The 16,932-nt window shown below is 48.3% G+C and overlaps 1 protein-coding gene across 1 annotated transcript; it reads left to right on the forward strand.

Moving 5' to 3' along the window:
* The first annotated feature begins 1,635 nt into the window (after positions 1-1,635).
* Positions 1,636-16,359, forward strand: Phyhd1 (phytanoyl-CoA dioxygenase domain containing 1). The gene is made up of 12 exons (XM_051185083.1): positions 1,636-1,708; positions 1,949-2,027; positions 4,165-4,323; positions 8,776-8,851; positions 8,983-9,030; positions 10,344-10,399; positions 10,613-10,675; positions 11,414-11,435; positions 14,666-14,794; positions 14,882-14,998; positions 15,747-15,876; positions 15,972-16,359. The coding sequence occupies exons 2-12, from the start codon at positions 1,995-1,997 to the stop codon at positions 16,015-16,017; spliced, it is 879 nt and encodes a 292-aa protein (XP_051041040.1). The 5' UTR covers positions 1,636-1,708; positions 1,949-1,994; the 3' UTR covers positions 16,018-16,359.
* The last annotated feature ends 573 nt before the right edge of the window (positions 16,360-16,932 follow it).

Consider the following 16,932-nt stretch of genomic DNA (forward strand, 5'->3'; position numbering starts at 1 on the left):
CATTTTGAGGGTTTATCAAAAACTCAAAATAAGAAGAATTGAGTTTCTAATAGATGGATTTGGGTTTTCAAGCCTAGCGTGTGCCCAGTCAATAGTCTCCCTCCTTCCTTCTGGACCATGTGCCTGTCATAAGAACTTACATCAGGAATCTTTAGGTGAGGAAGAGAGGCCAAGGTGTGAACATAGTGAGGAGGCCTGAGTTGCTTGGGCAGTTCTTCTGGAACTGTCTAGAGCCTGTCTCCTTGCTCCACAGAGACAGGCCCCTCAGACCTGAGCCAGAACTCCCTCTACCTCTGCCCTTGTGGGCTGCTAGCACAGTGGGCTCTACTCACTGAAGATCCTCTTTCATCAGTTGAGGTGGGGAACCTCCAGTCCTGTCTGGTCTGGCCGATCTGGTTCCTACACCACCCTTCAGTCCTGTGAATTCTCCAGCCCCAGAGAATGCAGTCTGGAACTAGTTAGCTTCTGAGGAAGGATGATGTGGAAACAGCCCAGCCTCCCCTCAAGGCCAGCAGAATGACTAGAATGGAGGCTCCCTATCCCACCCCGTCTCATCCCTGCCTCTCCCACACCCCCTCTCATCCATCCCTGCCTCTGCACTCTACCTGAAACCACAGTGATGGCCTAACCTCTACTTTAAAAAACAGCTTAGAAAACTTGGAGAAACTGAAAAATAGTTTTAAAAACAAAACCCTTCCCCCTGCCACCTCACCCTGTCAGCATTGGGTGAGCCAGTTGGGAGGTACATCCTAGGTGATAGCCCAGGCCAGACTTCTTATCAGTGGGGTCCTGTTATCACCAACTGCAGAAGTTAAGGGCTGGGTCCCCACCCCCTTGCCTGGCTGAGCCCCTGTCCCCACCTTTGGTGAAGTCCCCAGGCCACTGCTGGCTCAGCAGTAGGGGCTCTCTCCACTTCCGTGTTCCTGGAACAAGGTTGGGTGTCTGTTTTTGCTCAGCAGTTGCATCAGAAAGGACTAGTTCTGCGAGCCCTTCCTTGTGACTCTCCCTGTTCTGTCTCTGGGGCCTTCCCCAGCCTTACCCAAGAGATTTTCCATCAGCCTCGGGCCAGTGTGCACAGCCCTCATTGGCTTTCTTGAGGCGTATACCGCCTAGACAAAGCTGTAGCTCCCAGTGTTGTGGCCCAGAAAACACTTGATCTGGAGCCAAGGCTCTTGCTCTCAACAGATGAGCAGTGTCCCCTCACGTTCTCCTGAGACACTCTGTCCCTTGGCTGTTCAAAGCAACATTTCTGGGAAGGCCAGTGAACAGCTTTTTAGAGCCCAATGTCCCTGTCAGCTGCAGAACCAGCAGGTGGTTCTGACTTCCCTGCCAGCCCCTCTGTAGATACCAGTCATCCTGTGTCTGAGGCTGGAGAGCAGAAAGCATTCTGAGGTCCCAGTACCCCCTCGTGGGCCCTCCCTCAGCCCTCCAGTCTTCCAGCATCTTCAAATCAAAGTTGGAGCACACAGTTATTTTCCTAGGACCTCTTAGTCCACTCAGTCCCACAGACCCCGCCTCAGTAGATTTAAATCCCGTGACTGGGACTCTCAGGCTTTTCCTTCCTCTTACTAACAGTGACTTCAGGGTTCTGGCAGTCTTCTGCCTGGCCCACAATAAGTAGCAATTCCCAGAAGCACCCAGGAGTGGAATCTACAGAGAAACCGGAGGGGTCAAAGGACACAGATCACGTGAAGGGAAACAGGTGAAGGTTAGTCCTGTATTAACTGGAAGCTGGGCTGGGACAGAGAGAGACCAGGTCTGCTTTCCAGGTCAGAAATGGTGGTGGAGGGGCAGGGGACGGTACTGGGCCCTGAGTGGAAGGCACAGACAGAACTGGACTGGACTGTTGGGGAGGTGGAGCTGTGGGGTGGGCTGTTTTCTGGGTAGTTAAGAGTTAAGCCCTTCTGGGCTTCCTTACTGGTCTCTCCCTGAACTTTCTCCTCTCCAGCCCTGGAGTCAGCAACCTGAGCTAGCAGTGTCCTGCAGCAGTCCCCATGGCCTGCCTGAGTCCCTCACAGCTCAAAAAGGTAGGGGCCTGTAGCTGGAGAGAGGGTCTAGACCTCGCTAGTGACCCTTGGATTTAGCTTACCCCTGACATCTCACAAAGGAGAAAAGTTTCCCAGGACATAAACCCTAAATTCTGTGATATCACCTAAAGCAGAGAGATCACAGACAACCCCCCTCCCAGGTAGGGCATGGGGTGTGTGTGGGGGATTCAGGGTAGGGGGTAGAAAAGCCAGAATTCAGATTAGTCAATCCAGCCAGTCCCCGAGAGGCCTATTGATGAAGCCAGGGAAACTAGATGGGGACAGGCCAATAGATAGGTCAGTCTGTTATGAAAACCTATCATATAGGGGTTAGGAGTTGGAGTATACATACTTTAAAATATCCACCCATGAATTCATATGTCAAGACTGTTAATGTTTTAGATCTTCCTTTGGATCCTCATTTCAAAGTTCCTCCTGGAGCTGTGGTTGTGGCTTAGTAGTTGAATGCTTGCTGATGGTCCTGATAGATTCCAGCGCACACACACACACACACACATACACGCACACATACACACGCGCACGCACACACACCCTAGTCTCTCATGACAGCTATCATTGTTGTCCCAGTTCTCAAACTTATCCATGGCCGAATACTCACTGGAACTCAGTCCTATCTCACGGTATATCCAGGGACAGAGCCCCTTGTCAGTATCCCCCCCCCCCATGGTTTCTCTGTGTAGCCCTGGCTGTCTTGGAACTCACTATGTAGAGCAGGGTGGCCTCAAACGCAAAGATCAGTCTGCCTCTGCCCCCAGAGTACTGGGATTAAAAGACATGGGCCACCACACCCAGCTCATCTTTGCTTCTGACCCTTAGTTTTGTTTTATTTTGTTTTTTCAATTCTGGGGATGGAATTGTACGTGTTGGGCAAGCAGTCTACTTCAGAGGGACATCCCAGCCCACACTTTATGTTTCCCAGCAGTCCCAGAATAAAAAGACAGGCCTACATCAGAATGAGCCCCCTGTGTTCACCCCTACTAACTTCACACAGACTCAGGAGAAAGGCCAGCTCCATCTGGCCCGGCCCTGCCTCCTTCCCCTTGGCTCCTCCACCCTATCCTCACTCTCTGCTCCATCCTTCCCCAGTGTCTCATGTTCTTCCAGTGCATAGAGGCTTTGCATACCCTTAGTCTCGGTCTGCAATGGCCCTTCCCTTTCTATTTGCTTTCCAATATCCTGTGCTTTTTGAAACTTCACCTCTCAAAGTCTGCCCCTTGTTCCCTGTATTCAACATAACATAGCATGGTGTGTTTGCCTACTTGCCTACCATTAGTGATGCTTGGGTCCCTGTCACTGTACTGTAAACTGTGTGAGGGTGGCTTGTTGGAAACCACATGTCTATCTTCTAAAACTGCCCCATACACACTCATGCTTAGTCAAGATTGGAATAGCCAGACATTGTGGTACACACCTGTAATGCCAGAACTCAGGAGGCTAAGGCAGGAGGATTGTGAGTTTGAGGCCTCCCTGGGCTGCACAGAGACCCTATCTTCAAGCAAGCAATCAAACAAACAAAAGAAGGGGGCTAGAGAGGTATTTCAGTGGTTAGGAGCTCTTGTGCAATCATGAGAACCAGGGTTTGAATCTCAGCACCCACTTAACCTGCACATGCCTCTAAGCCCACATCCCGGGTGGAGATAGGTATGCTAGGGTTTACAGGCTATCAGTCTAATGAAGAAGACATAACCCCAGGTTCAAGGAAGAGTGCCTTCCTCAGGAATGGAAAGGGTAGTAGAGCGGGGCACCTACTGTCCTTTTCTGGTTTCTCTGCACATGCATAAACGTGCACACCTGCAAGTACACACACACACACACACACAACACACGTGTTCTATACTCAGACTGACACATTTGCACATAAATGTAAGCAAAAAAAGATTGTATTTCCATATGTCACAAACCCGCTGGAGGCCAAAAGCAGAGACAACCCCCCACTCCCTTCCTCTCTAAGATCCCAATATTGAGTGTCCCTTCACTGAGTACCAGACACACATATCCAGGACAGGGGACAGAGCAGCAGCACGACACTTAATCTTGGTCCAGGTTTGTGGTCAAACATGGATCATAAGGAATGGGTGAGGGCAGAGGGAATCCTGTGTCTCATTTCTGCCCGCAGTTTCAGGAGGATGGGTTTCTGCTGTTGGAAGGATTCTTGACAGCAGAAGAGTGTGTGGTCATGCAACAGAGAATTGGTGAGATTGTGGCGGAGATGGACGTCCCTCTGCACTGTCAGACAGAGTTTTCCACCCAGGAAGAGGAACAGCTTCAAACTCAGGTAGGGACCTGGGTCCATGAGGATGGGCATCTGGTTTTTGATGGGAGCTCATTATCTTCCTGAAGCAGCAGCCTGGATGGGAGGAGCCCAGGCCACAGGCTTCTTCTGAGAAGGGATCAGAGCTCAGCCATCTGCATGCCAGGTACCAGGCTATTCATTATGAATTTGTGTGGTAGGATTGTTCTGACTTGGCACATGGGAAAAGCAGGGCTTTTCCTTGGGTAATATTGGTTGCTCCAGCCACACAGTTTGTAACTGACAGAGCCAGGACTTGAATCCAGCTCACATGGTGCTGGGCATTGACCTGCTGTAGTTCCTCAAGTTCTCTGGCCACAAAGAACCTTCTGTGACCAGAGTGAGCCCTGAGATTCTGATGGGCCACTCTGGGGTGAGTCATTCCCCAACCAGACTAGGAAGGCGAGCTGCTTCCCTGATAGGCGGTTCTTCCAGCCAGTTCTCTTAACCCTTTTCCGTCTGGATTTCTGGCAACAGGGCTCACTCTTACTGATGTCAATGAGCTTCTGCCATCTGGTGGGCATAAACAGAATTACAGCATCCACAAGTGCCTTCCCCACCCCCCCCCCCCAAAGCACATCACAGTGTTTGGTTTTCTGTTTTCGTTTTTTTCCAAGTAGAAGGACACACACACACTCTAAGGAGTGAGGGGGCTGAATCTTGTCCCCTTCCCTAACTATCTTCTGACTTCAACAATCAGCAGATAGCAGAGACAGGAAGAATGCAAGAAGAAAGGCGGGGCTGCAGAGATGGCTCAGTGGTTGAGAGCACTGGCTGCTCTTCCAGGGAGCCTGGGTTCAATTCTAGCTAGTACATGGCAGCTCACAGCTGTCTGTACCTCTAGTTCTAGGGGATCCAGTACCCTCTACAGACACATAAAATAAAATATTTTTTTAATCTTAGGGGAGAGAGAAAGAGGGGAGAGGAGGAGGGAGAGAGGGAGGGAGGAAGGGAGGTAAGGAGGGAGAGAACTTGGCATGGTGGCATATGCCTTTAGTTCCAACACTCAAGAGACAGAGACAGGTGGATCTCTATGAGTTCGAGGCCATCCTACTCTACAAAGTAAGTTCCAGGATGACTATGGCTACACAGAGAAACCCTATCACAACAAAACAAAACAAAAAAGGAAGAAAAAGAAAGGGTACTGTGGCCAGGCAGTAGTGGCTCACATCTTTTATTCCAGCACTCAGGAGGCAGAGGTAGGTGCATCTTTGTGAATTCAGGGCCAACCTGATCTACAGAGTGAGTGCCAGGACAGGCTTCAAAAGGCACTGTTGTCTCTTGATACTTTGTTTTGTTTTTGAGTTAGGTTTGTCTGTGTAGCCTGGCTGTCCTGGAATTAGACCAGGCTGGCCTCTAACTCACAGAAATCTGCCTGCCTCTGCTTCCTGAGTGTTAGGATTAAAGGTGTGTGCCACCACTACCCAGCCTCTAGATTCTTTATTTCATGTGTATGGGTTTTGCTTGAATGCATGTATGTGTACCATGTGTACATTGTGGGTGGAGTCCAGAAAAGGGGTCAAATACCCTGAGACTGGAATTACAGAAAGTTGTGAGTTTGTCATGTGGGTGCTGGAAATTGGTCAAGGGTTCTTGGGAAGAGCAGCCAGTGCTACTTATCACTGAGACATCTTTATTCCTAAGAAGCCATATAGTTTCAGCAAAACTGTGCAGGAAGCATCACCTTCCTCAGACAGAATGGTTGTTTGTTTGTTTGGTTGGTTGATTTTTTTGAGACAGGGTTTCTCTGTGTATCCCTGGCAGTCCTGGAGTTCACTCTGAAGACCAGGCTGGCCTTAACTCACAGAGATTCACCTGCCTCTGCCTCCTGAGTGCTAGGATTAAATATGTGTGTCACAACCACCTGGCTTTGCTCGTTTGTTTTGAGATATGGTCTTACTCTACAGCCTTGTCTGTTCTGGAATTGGCTATGTAGCCCAGGCTGGCCTTGAACTCATAGAGATCTGCCTTCCACAATCATTCTGTCACTTTAAACTCAGGACTCCATAGGTCATATAAGATACTGAACATACAAAATAGGCTCAACCACCTGTCAGTGTGAGTTTTCTTAGGAGGTTTAAGGCTAGGAAAAGCTGTTCAAGTGGGCAGGCGTGACAGTGCCTTCTTGTTACTGTGACAAAACCTGGCAATCAGGAGGATAGATTTATTGGGCTCACATGGTTCAGCTCATGGCCATTTGACTTCCTGGCAGGGAGGTCATGACAGAGCAGAACTGCTCACCTCGAGGCAGCTGGAAAGTAGAGAGAGTACAGAGTACAGAAGAAGGGTTTGTGGCAAGATGTACCTGACTTAGTCAGGCTTTACTATTGCTGTGAGGAGATACCATAACCACAGCAACTCTTATAGAAAGAACATTTAATTGAGGGGGCTCACTTAACAGTCCAGAGGTTCAGTCCATCATGGCAGCCTGCAGGGAGACATGGTACTGTAGAAATGGCCAAGTAGTGTACATCTTGCAGGCTACAGGAAGTCGACTGACTGGATAGTTTCTGAGTGTATGAAATCTCAAATCCTACCCCCACAGTGACACTCTTCCTCTGGAAGGTGTGGCCCAGATCAAAGCTGTGCCCTCCAGCCTCAAGGTCTGGATTAAAGGCACATGTCATCCATCCTACTCCAACAAGACCACACTTCCTCCAACAAAGCCACACCTCCTAATAGTGTCACTCCTTCTGAGCTTTTGGGGGGTCAAATACATTCAAACTACATCAGCCCTTCATTCAAAGCCTCATCCCAGTGACCTACTTCCTCCAACAAGGTCCAGACTCCGTCAAGCCCACCCAGCCATAAGCTCATCAATGGAGTAATATAGGAGCCAAGGTAGTGCCCTTCCTATTCAGCTGGGGACTGCGCCTCCAACACATGAGTCCATTTGTGAGGATGATTTTGTATGTACAGTGTAAGAACTGATGCCAGGTGGTGGTGGTACCAGCCTTTAATCCCAGCACTCTCGAGGCAGACATACTCTGGTCTCTGAGTTCAAGGCCAGTCTGGTGTACAGAGAGTTCTAGAACCAGGATTGCACACAGAGAAACCCTGCTTAGATGTAGTAGAGGTGGGTTTTTGTTTGTTTGTTTTGAGGACTGGGTGAGATGGACTGGGTGAGGACTTGTGTTCAGTCCCTAAAACCTACATTAGAGTTGGGGTGCATGCTGGTACCAGTGCTGGATGTTCTGCTGGAGCCTCCAGCTCACTCCTACATGATCAGGAAAGCCCATTCCTCTTTCTCAAGCCCCATCCTGTCAGAGAATTAGAGAATCTCCAAGAAAGAAAGGGCATCAAATAGCGCAGCTCTCCATTCTTAGCAGCTGGGGCAGCTTCTCCCTTGAAGAAGACAAAGTCCCAGCCTAAGGCACTCAGCTTTTGACCATAGTTGGGCACGAAACCCAGCTGTGGCAGACATGTCATCACCCCTCGCCTACAAGCTATATAGGCTCCCTGCTTTAGTTTGGGCAGGTGACTTCTGTTGCCTCAATATCTGGGACTGGAGAACTCACCTGGGAGTTGCTTTGTTCAAATAAACCTGTTGTTTTAGTTTTTCAATTTGGCTTGATCTGGCTTACTGTGTTGGTGGAGAAACCTATTATCAGGGTACAGAAAACGTATTACTGGAGAGATGGGGACAGGTGGATCCTTAGGACTTGCTGGCCTGTAGATGGAGTTTTTCTCTGCCTTAGTAGTCCCCTCCCAAATAATCATACAGATACTTATTATTAATTATAAATGTTCAATAGATATCTCAGGCTGGTTATTAGCTCACTCTTACATTTTAAATTAACCCATATTTCTTATTCAAGTTCTACCATGTGACTCATAGCTTGTGACCTCATTTTCTACATGTACTGCTTCCTCTGTGTCTGGATTGCAACTCCCCTGACTCTTCCCTACTCCCTCCTAGTGTCCTTAGTCTGGTTTTCCCACCTAACCTTATCCTGTCGAGCAATGGGCCAGTCAGCTTCTTTATTAAACCAATCACAGTATAATTTACACAGTGCATAGAAGGATTATTCCACAGCACTGGCCAGCTAGCCGAGCCTACTTATGGAATTCTAGGCAAGTGAAAGACATTGTCTTAATGAAAACAAGGTGGATGGCTCTGAAAGAATGGCACCTAAGGTTGTCCTTTGCCCTTTGCCCCCATATCTGTGTGTGTGTGGCTTTTTGATGAATAAGACTGTCAACTTATGCAGACTTACCTGGTCAAAGCTCCATGGTAAATTAAGGATCATTTGTAACAAGAAATGTCCAGGAAATCTCAATTTGTAGCTTCAGGCACCTGGAGTTTTAGTCCATTGTGTTTACCTGGAGGGCATCTCTAGTTCTGTGGGATGGGCAGCACCTGAATCCACTCCTTACCTTGTCACACCCAGCTTTGTCCCCAACCATTCTCTAGTCTCTCTTCTGTCCCCTCCACAGGGCAACACAGACTATTTCTTGAGCAGTGGTGACAAGATTCGATTCTTCTTTGAGAAAGGTGTTTTTGACAAGAAAGGTTTGGAGCAGGCTCTGGGGACATGAGGGTGGGTGGGGCTGGGAGGGAGCAGAGAGCGACCACCTAGGGGAGCTGGGCTCTAGCTCTTCTGCCTTTGTCTGTTTTTTTTTTTTTTTTCTTTTGTATCACAGGAAATTTCTTGGTCCCTCCAGAGAAATCTATCAACAAAATTGGCCATGGTGAGCAGGAGTCTGGGTGTACAGAAGAGAAAATAGGGCATCGAGATCTAAAGAGTTTAATTAGGACAGGACCAAAGCCCACCATTAGATGGTAGTTGCCCACATGGCAGTGGTGATGCACCCTTTAATCCCAGCACCGAGGAGGAAGAGGCAGGTGGATCTCTGAGTTCGAGGCCAGGCCTGATCTACAGAATGAGTCCAGGACAGCCAGGGCTGCACAGAAAAACTTTGTATGGAACTCCCCCACCCCACAAAAAGATGGCAGTTGTCTGTCTGGCCACAGGCTCTTGTCCCTGTATCCTCTTCACCCTTAGATGTTGGTCACTTGGCACCCCCAGCCCTGCACTGGGAAAGGGCTCCACTTGTGTGGCCCCAAGAAGGGCAGTGCAGGCTCATCCACTCTCTACTGCCCGGTCTGGGTATGATCTCTGGGCATGGGGGTTCTAGCTCCAGCTACTTCCTGGAGTTTCCTTAAGGGTTACCTGCTGTGACATCCCAGTCCTTATTCTGAGACCTCCAAATCAAGTGTGCAAACTCTTGCCTTTTTTTCAAGATGTCATGAGACAACTTATTTTTAGACTCTTTAATTGAACATTTACTTACTGTGTGTGTGTGTGTGTGTGTGTGAGAGAGAGAGAGAGAGTGGGCATGTAACTGCACTGAGTATGCCATGGAGAATGTGTGTAGGTCTGAGGAGTCATTTCTTTCCCTCTACCATGAACTTGAGTTGTCAGGCTTTAGTAGTAAGTACATTGATCCACTGAGCTATCTCATTGGCCCACTTTTGTTTTTCCTTTTTTTTTTCTGTTGTTGTTGTTTTGTTTTGTTTTTTGAGACAGGGTGTCTCTGTGTAGCATTGGAGCCTGTCCTGGAAGTCACTCTGTAGACCATCCTGGCCTGGGACTCAGGAACCTTCTGCCTCAGCCTCTGGAGTGAGTGCAGGGATTACAGGCTTGCACCATAATACCTTGTTTCATTACTATTTCCAAATGTATAAACCAGACATGGTGGCCTGTGCCTTTAATGCAGGCATACCAGAGGTGGAGGCAGGAGGATGGAAAATTGAAGGTCATCTTCAGGTTCATAGTAAGTCCAGGCTATCCTGGGACACATGAGACCCTATTGCAAAAGCAAAACAAAAAAGGAATAAGGCTCTGGTCAGAGTAGGGTCTGTGGCCCTTTGCTTAGTTATAAACAAACATAAAGTTTAGAATAGGTGAAAATTTCAAAGTGAGACCTGAGTCTGGTGTCTAGGGTGTGGGAGGGATACACAGGGGCCCAGGCTAGCCCATGAACCCATCTCTGATCCATAGCTCTGCATGCCCATGACCCTGTCTTCAGGAGTGTGACGCATTCTCCCAAGGTGCAGGTGAGTCGGGGCTGAAGGTAAAGGAGGGAGGGTGTAAAGAACAGATGTGTGTGAACATGCCGGCAGAGTGTGTGTGTGTGTGTGTGTGTGTGTGTGTGAGAACATGCTGGCAGCTTGTGTATGAACAGGCTGGCATTGTGTATGTTTGAATGCACCAGTGGTGTGTGTGTGTATGTGTGTGTACAGGCCAGCAGTGTATCTTTCATCTTCCAGGCTTTGGTCAGAAGTTTGGGCCTCCAGCTGCCAGTGGTGGTGCAGAGTATGTATATCTTTAAGGTAAGTTCTGCAGCTTCTCCACACTTCAGTTTACCCTCTGTAAGAGGACAGACTGTTCATACATAGCATTATCTTACACTAAGCCAAGAACTGCTGGAACTGTGGTTAGGTTGCTGGGAAGGAACATAGAGCCAACCTCCAACTAAGGGGCTTGGCACTACATAGATGTTCAATTAAAACCTGTTAGAGCCAACTGGTGGTGGTGCACACATTTAGTTTCAGCACTCGGGAGGCAGAAACAGGTGGATCGCTATGAGTTCTAGGCCAGCCTGGTCTCCAGAGTTCCAGGATAGGCTCCAAAGCTAAAGAGAAACCCTGTCTTGAAAAACCAACAAAACAAACAAACAAAAGAACCTGTTAGGAGAAGGAAGTGAGAACCCAGTGTCCTTGTTCTATTGAATGCTCTGCTCTCAGCTCTTAAGGGCCAGCTCAACATGACCTTCTCTAAGAAACTATCTAAATTCCCTGGGAAAAGAGCCCCCCCTCACAAAGGGTCCAAGCCTGTTCTCGCCATCCCATCACTGGGTTCTGTTTTGTGGACTTGCAGGGTGGGTACATGCTGCCTCAGTGTAGACTCCTGTTGGGTGGGGTGGTTTCTCTTTGTAAGTCTCCTAGACTGAGTGTACTGCAGGTGCTCAGTAGGTGGGTGCTAATGCAGGGTTGCAGGACCTATAAGACTCAGGTCAAATCCCACTATGCTCTCCTCTTTCCTTACCAGCTTCTTACCCTCTCTTGCAGCAACCTCACTTTGGCGGCGAAGGTGAGTTGAGACTGGTTTGCTGTGGGAAGGGTCCCTAGAGTCCTTAGTACAGTGGTCCCAATTCCAACAGCAATCTTAGCTGGTTGAGAGCAGAACCCTTGGTCCTACTCCCTAAGATTTCAAGGACTAGCTTTGGCAGAGGTTCAGGTCCCAAAGAGTGTGGAGTTGGTGGCAGGAGAGGAAATGGACAGGACCTGAGGGTGAAATGGGATGGCTGCCAGCACCAGTTATTAAAAAAAAGAATACACATTTTATACTCTATAATTATGGATTATATGGGAGAAAAGGGGGCATGTTAGGTAGGGTGTGGCTTGGGACCAGGAATTGAGGAATCTAGCATTGACCTTGACAACAGGCATCAGTCATAAATTAATGGAAGGAAGGGCTACAAGTTCCTGTTGCCAGAGATAAGGAGAATGACTGCTTAAGCAAGTAGGAACTTTCCTCAAGCCCCCAGGAGATGCGGGCCCTTATCTAAATGCCTGACCTTGGAAAAAGTATTCCTGGGGACCAGATACTATACAGCAGTTTAGGAGCAATTCTGAGGATAAGCACTGAGCTTGCATGGGCCTGTTCCCTCATAACATTCCCAAAAGGGAAGGTCCTGATGTCTTACTCTTTGACTATTATACCATACCATTCTGATTTCTATATATTTATTAACTTAACTCTGATTCTGCTTCTAGATTGTAGGCATTTCATCCTTGGGGGTCAAGTGTGCCTAGGGAATATCTAACTTTGCCATTCTCCATGTAATTAGGCAGGCACAATGGGACTTCTGGTTTCGAGGTAGCAGGGATTTTTTTTTTTTTTTTTTCAAATGAATTATTTTACCCAGGCGTTGGTGGCACACGCCTTTGATCCCAGCACTCAGGATCAGGCAGAGGCATGTGGATCTCTGTGAGTTCGAGGCCAGCCTGGTCTACAAAGCTAGTTCCAGGACAACCTCCAAAGCAATACAGAGAAACCCTGTCTTGAGAAACCAAAATTTACCAAAGAGAAAGGCATTAATAGTGAGAATCATTAAAAGTGAAAGTTAAAAGGTGCTGGATAAGTGTGGTCTGCAATGTCACAACACTTTATCATGAAGAAATATTTCCATGTGGTCCATGCCATTTTTTGTTGTTTTTGTTCAAAACAGGGAACAGGGGCTTAATATAAAGCCCTGGCTGTCTTGGAACTCTGTAGTTCCACAGCTCACAGAGATCCACCCATGCTTGCTTTTCCAGTGTGGGATTATGCACCCTATGTCATGCACCACTATGTCTGGCTTAAAAAGTTGGTTTTCTTTCTCTTTTTTAATTATTTATTTTTATGTTTGTCTGTGTACTCCCTGGAGTTATAGAGAGTTGTGAGCTCTGATTCCCCTGGAACTGGAGTTTCAGACAGTTGTGAACTGCTATGTGGGTACTGGGAATTGAACTTGGATCCTCTGAAAGAGCAGCCAGTGCTCTTAACCACTGAGCCAACTCTCTAGCACCTTCTCTAAGGTCTTAAGTCAGCATGAACCTACAAGGTTGAATTAAATTTATGCTGGGCGGTGGTGGTGAATGCCTTTAATCCCAGTACTTGGGAGGCAGAGGCAGGTGAATCACTGAGTTTGAGGCCAGTCTGGTCTACAGAGAAGTTCCAGGACAACCAGGGCTATACAAAGACACTTTGTATTGCAAAACAAACAAAAGTGTTACTTTTTCTTGTTGTTGTTTTGGGGGGATTTTTTGTTTGATTTTTGGAGGGACATATTTTCTGTGTGCAACAGCTCTAGTTGTCTTTGCTGGCCTCAAACTCACAACTGTGCACCTGCCTCTGCCTTTCCAGTGCTGGGATTAAAGGTGTGCACCACTACCACCACCCAGGAGTTACTTTTTATTTGTATGTATGGGTATTTTGTCTGAGCATCACATGAAGGCCAGAAGAGGGTGTTGCATCCCTGAAATTGGAGTTATAGATGGTTGTGTACCACTATATGTGTTTTGGGAATTGAACCCAGGTCCTCTGAAGGAGCAGTGAGTGCTCTTAACTAATAAGCTATCTCTCTAGCTCACAAATCTCTATTTTTGATTACCCTATTCTCTGGTCTTATTCGATTTGCACACACCACTCTATGGTGGGTGTGTGGGTGGCATTCTATTCACCTCTGCTACCAAAGACTCCTGCTGGACCCCCTCTCATGCAGCTCTTTCCTTTGTGGGAGCCCAAATCTGACTCCTTGTGGCCAGCCTCCTCCTCCCACATAGCCCCTCCCATCTCCCTGTACCTGCTCTGCCCAAGTCCAGCTCATCCAGCTACCTTGGTCATATTTTCCTCTCAAAGACTTTGAAGCCCCCTTGATTGGGCACTTCCTCTGGATAACATTGGGGATTTCAATGCCCCTCTCAAAGTTGGGTGCTTAGAATGCACAGTTAACCAAGGAGGATGAAGGTCAGACTGGAACCCTGTTACTTTGACACTGTATACAAAGCTCTTCTGTCTAGTGGCTTCTCCATCCTGGGTGTGCCTGGCATCAACATGGGGAGGCTTCAAAAAGTGGATGCAAATGGGCTGGGACTGTGTCTCCTGACTAATAAAACAGGAGGCTGTGCTTCAGCACAATCCTCTAGTTCCAGCTACTGGGGAGACAGGAGAATTATGAATACCAGGCTACATAGCTGGACCATGTCCTAAAACAAAACACAACAAAGAAATGTAGTGGCTTGGACATTCATAATCAGTACCTTGCTCTGCTTATACTTCTAGCTTATGCTATTGGTGGACCATTTGGTGGTTCAAATCTACTTGCCCTGGTTAAGTATGATGGCTTCAGTGATGTGGCTAGGATTAAACAATAGCTATTTTATGTTTTATATATGAGTGTTCTGTCTGCATGTATGTCTGCATGCCAGAAGAGGGTAATGGATCCCATTTTATATGGTTGTAAGCTACCATGTGAGTGCTAGGAATTGAACTAAAGGACCCCTGGAGTGCTGTTAACCATAGATCCATCTCTCTAGTTCTCCTGTACTAGGCAATTTTACTAGGTCATACTACAGAAGCCTGTAGCAGGCCTTTGAGGTAGGCTGTAGTTGGAACCACTCTAGAGAAACTTTCAGGGATGTTGCCCAGAGCTTGTAGGCCAGGCAATGGTAAGACTCTTCACCGGTGACCCTGGGAAGATTATGGAATGAGAACCTGGCCAAGGTGAGGTGGACCTAGCCAAGGGCCTGTATTCACCCCAGGGTGGTCTATTACAGTCTTCCCTCATCAAGATGCTACCTTTCTGTATACGGAGCCCCTGGGCCGAGTGCTGGGCGTGTGGATTGCGATGGAAGACGCCATGCTGGAGAACGGCTGCCTCTGGTTCATCCCTGGTTCCCATACTAGTGAGGATCCTATCTATCTCTGCCCAGCCTTCCCAGGGAGAGGGACATATGAAAAAGAGAGACTAAAGGCTCCATGTTTGCCTATAGGTGGGGTGTCAAGAAGAATGATTAGAGCCCCTGCAGGTTCCAGGCCTGCCACCAGCTTCCTTGGGTCAGAGCCAGCCTGGGATAACAACCTCTTTGTGCCTTTGCCAGTGCGGAGAGGTAGGTGGCCATGCCTAGAGGTCCGTGTTTGTTCTACCCCTGGCATCCAAAGGGCTCCATGGTGTCTGTCACCTAAGGGCTATGAAGTCATTGCAGAATGGGAGATGGGGTGCTGGTTTTGGGCTTGGGTGTCAGCAAACAGTATGCTTCCAGCAGGCTTTTGAGTTCACACTAAAGCCCCAGACCCTTCTAAACCCAGAGCATCAGTTTTCCCAAGTGGAAAGCAATGACTGCAGGAAGTTTACAGGGACTGTGTGAGATGCACAGTTGCTCGGTATGTGCTGACAGGTGATACCTGCTTTTCCTTATGGAAAGAGGATACTGGGTTTCAAGTCAGTGTCACCAGGTCCCCGCTGACTGATTCTCCTGTCTGGGGAAGGGAAGGCCCTTATTATTATCTTGTTTTTTTCAAGACAGGGTTTCTCAGTGTACCCCTAGCTGTCTTGGAACTTGCCTTGCAGACCAAGCTGGCTTTGAACTCACCAAGACAGGCCTGCCTCTGCCTCCCAAGTACTGGGGTTAAAGGCGTGTCTGGCCTAGGGAAGCCCTTAAGGCTTCCCGGGCAGGTCACAGTGGAAAAGACTCAATCCCAGAGGACCCTCTGTCTAGGGCATGGCCTCATCCTGGAGGGTGGGGATACTTCCCTTTTTGACAGAGGAGGGCTGTGTTCCCCTACTGCCTTGGGAAGAGCAAGACTGTGCTGTGGTGTTGTTGGCGACTTGCTGGTAACAGGGTGGTACTCCCCAAGGGGGTCTGGTCCTGATCCATGGACAAGTGGTGCATAAGAGTGAGCAGAACCTCTCCGACCACTCACGCCAGGCCTATACTTTCCACCTCATGGAGGCCGCGGAGGGCACTGTCTGGAGCCCAGAGAATTGGTAGGTAGCAGGGTTGGTACATGCCTCAGAGAACTTCCTGAGAAGACCTCAAGCCTAGGCCAGTGATCGCTAAGGCCACCTCTTGCACTCTGCAGGCTCCAGCCTACAACTGAGCTGCCTTTCCCCCCACTGTATATCTAAAGGCCCTGGCAGAACTGGGCTGGTCCGCCATGGAGGAGCGAAGCTGTCAACACCAGGGCCACTGGCTGCAACCCAAGGGCACATCTTTCTGTATGGGCTTTCTTTCTGATGGTGTCTGTGACCCTTGGTCCAGTAGACAGGGAGCCAAGAAGCACAAGTGGCAGGCAGCAGCCCAGGCTGGGAGAAGAGCTCCCTACACAATGTTGCCCCTCTGTCACCTTTCTGTCCTAACCCAGCCTTCTGAAGTGACCTCTCAGCAGTAAAAGGATTCTGGTTGAGTTCTAATTTTGTTCTTGGATGGAAGTCAGTGTAAAGCACCGAATAAAAATGACTTAAAGTATAGTTCATGTATATGAGTGTTTTGTTTGTTTTTGTCTGTGTACTGCTTGTGTGCAGGGCCTGTGAAGGCCACAAGAGGGAGTCAGATTCCCTAGAACTGGAGTTGCTGATTGTGTGCTGTCATGTGTCTGCTGGGAATTGAACCTGGATGAGTGTTTTGCCTGCTCGTATGCCTGTGCATCACATGTGTGCTTGGCGTCTAGGAGAGGGTGTCAATGCCCCTGTAACTAGGTTCTGGAAATGGTGTATCGGCAGCCAAACCATCTTTCCTGTTCTAACAAAGAACTATCCACTGAGCTATCTTGTCAACCTTTTAAAAGAAGTATTTTGGGAAGGGTGTCACAGCAAATGCCTTTGATCCTAGAGGAGAGGCAGAGCAGGGGGGAGGGAGTTGTAGGATAGCCTATTAGCAAATTTCAGACTAGCGAAGGCAAAAACAAGACAGAAAAGCTAGCATTCCATGTAGCCCAAGCTGACCCTGAACTTCTAGAACTTGGATTTTGTAGCTCTCAAGATAGCCCCAAATCTGTGATCCTCCAGCCAGGGAGGATTCTGAATGCCTCCTTCCCTCCCTAC

Source organism: Phodopus roborovskii, unplaced genomic scaffold, assembly GCF_943737965.1.
Source record: "Phodopus roborovskii unplaced genomic scaffold, PHOROB, whole genome shotgun sequence".
In the NCBI taxonomy this organism is placed as follows: Eukaryota; Metazoa; Chordata; class Mammalia; order Rodentia; family Cricetidae; genus Phodopus; species Phodopus roborovskii.

Excerpts from the sequence above, each read along its gene's own strand:
- Phyhd1 (XM_051185083.1), top strand. The coding sequence starts at position 1,995 with ATGGCCTGCCTGAGTCCCTCACAGCTCAAAAAG. Across the intron at positions 4,324-8,775 it reads AGGAACAGCTTCAAACTCAG|GGCAACACAGACTATTTCTT; the intron begins GTAGGGACCTGG and ends TCCCCTCCACAG. Across the intron at positions 10,400-10,612 it reads CGCATTCTCCCAAGGTGCAG|GCTTTGGTCAGAAGTTTGGG; the intron begins GTGAGTCGGGGC and ends TTCATCTTCCAG.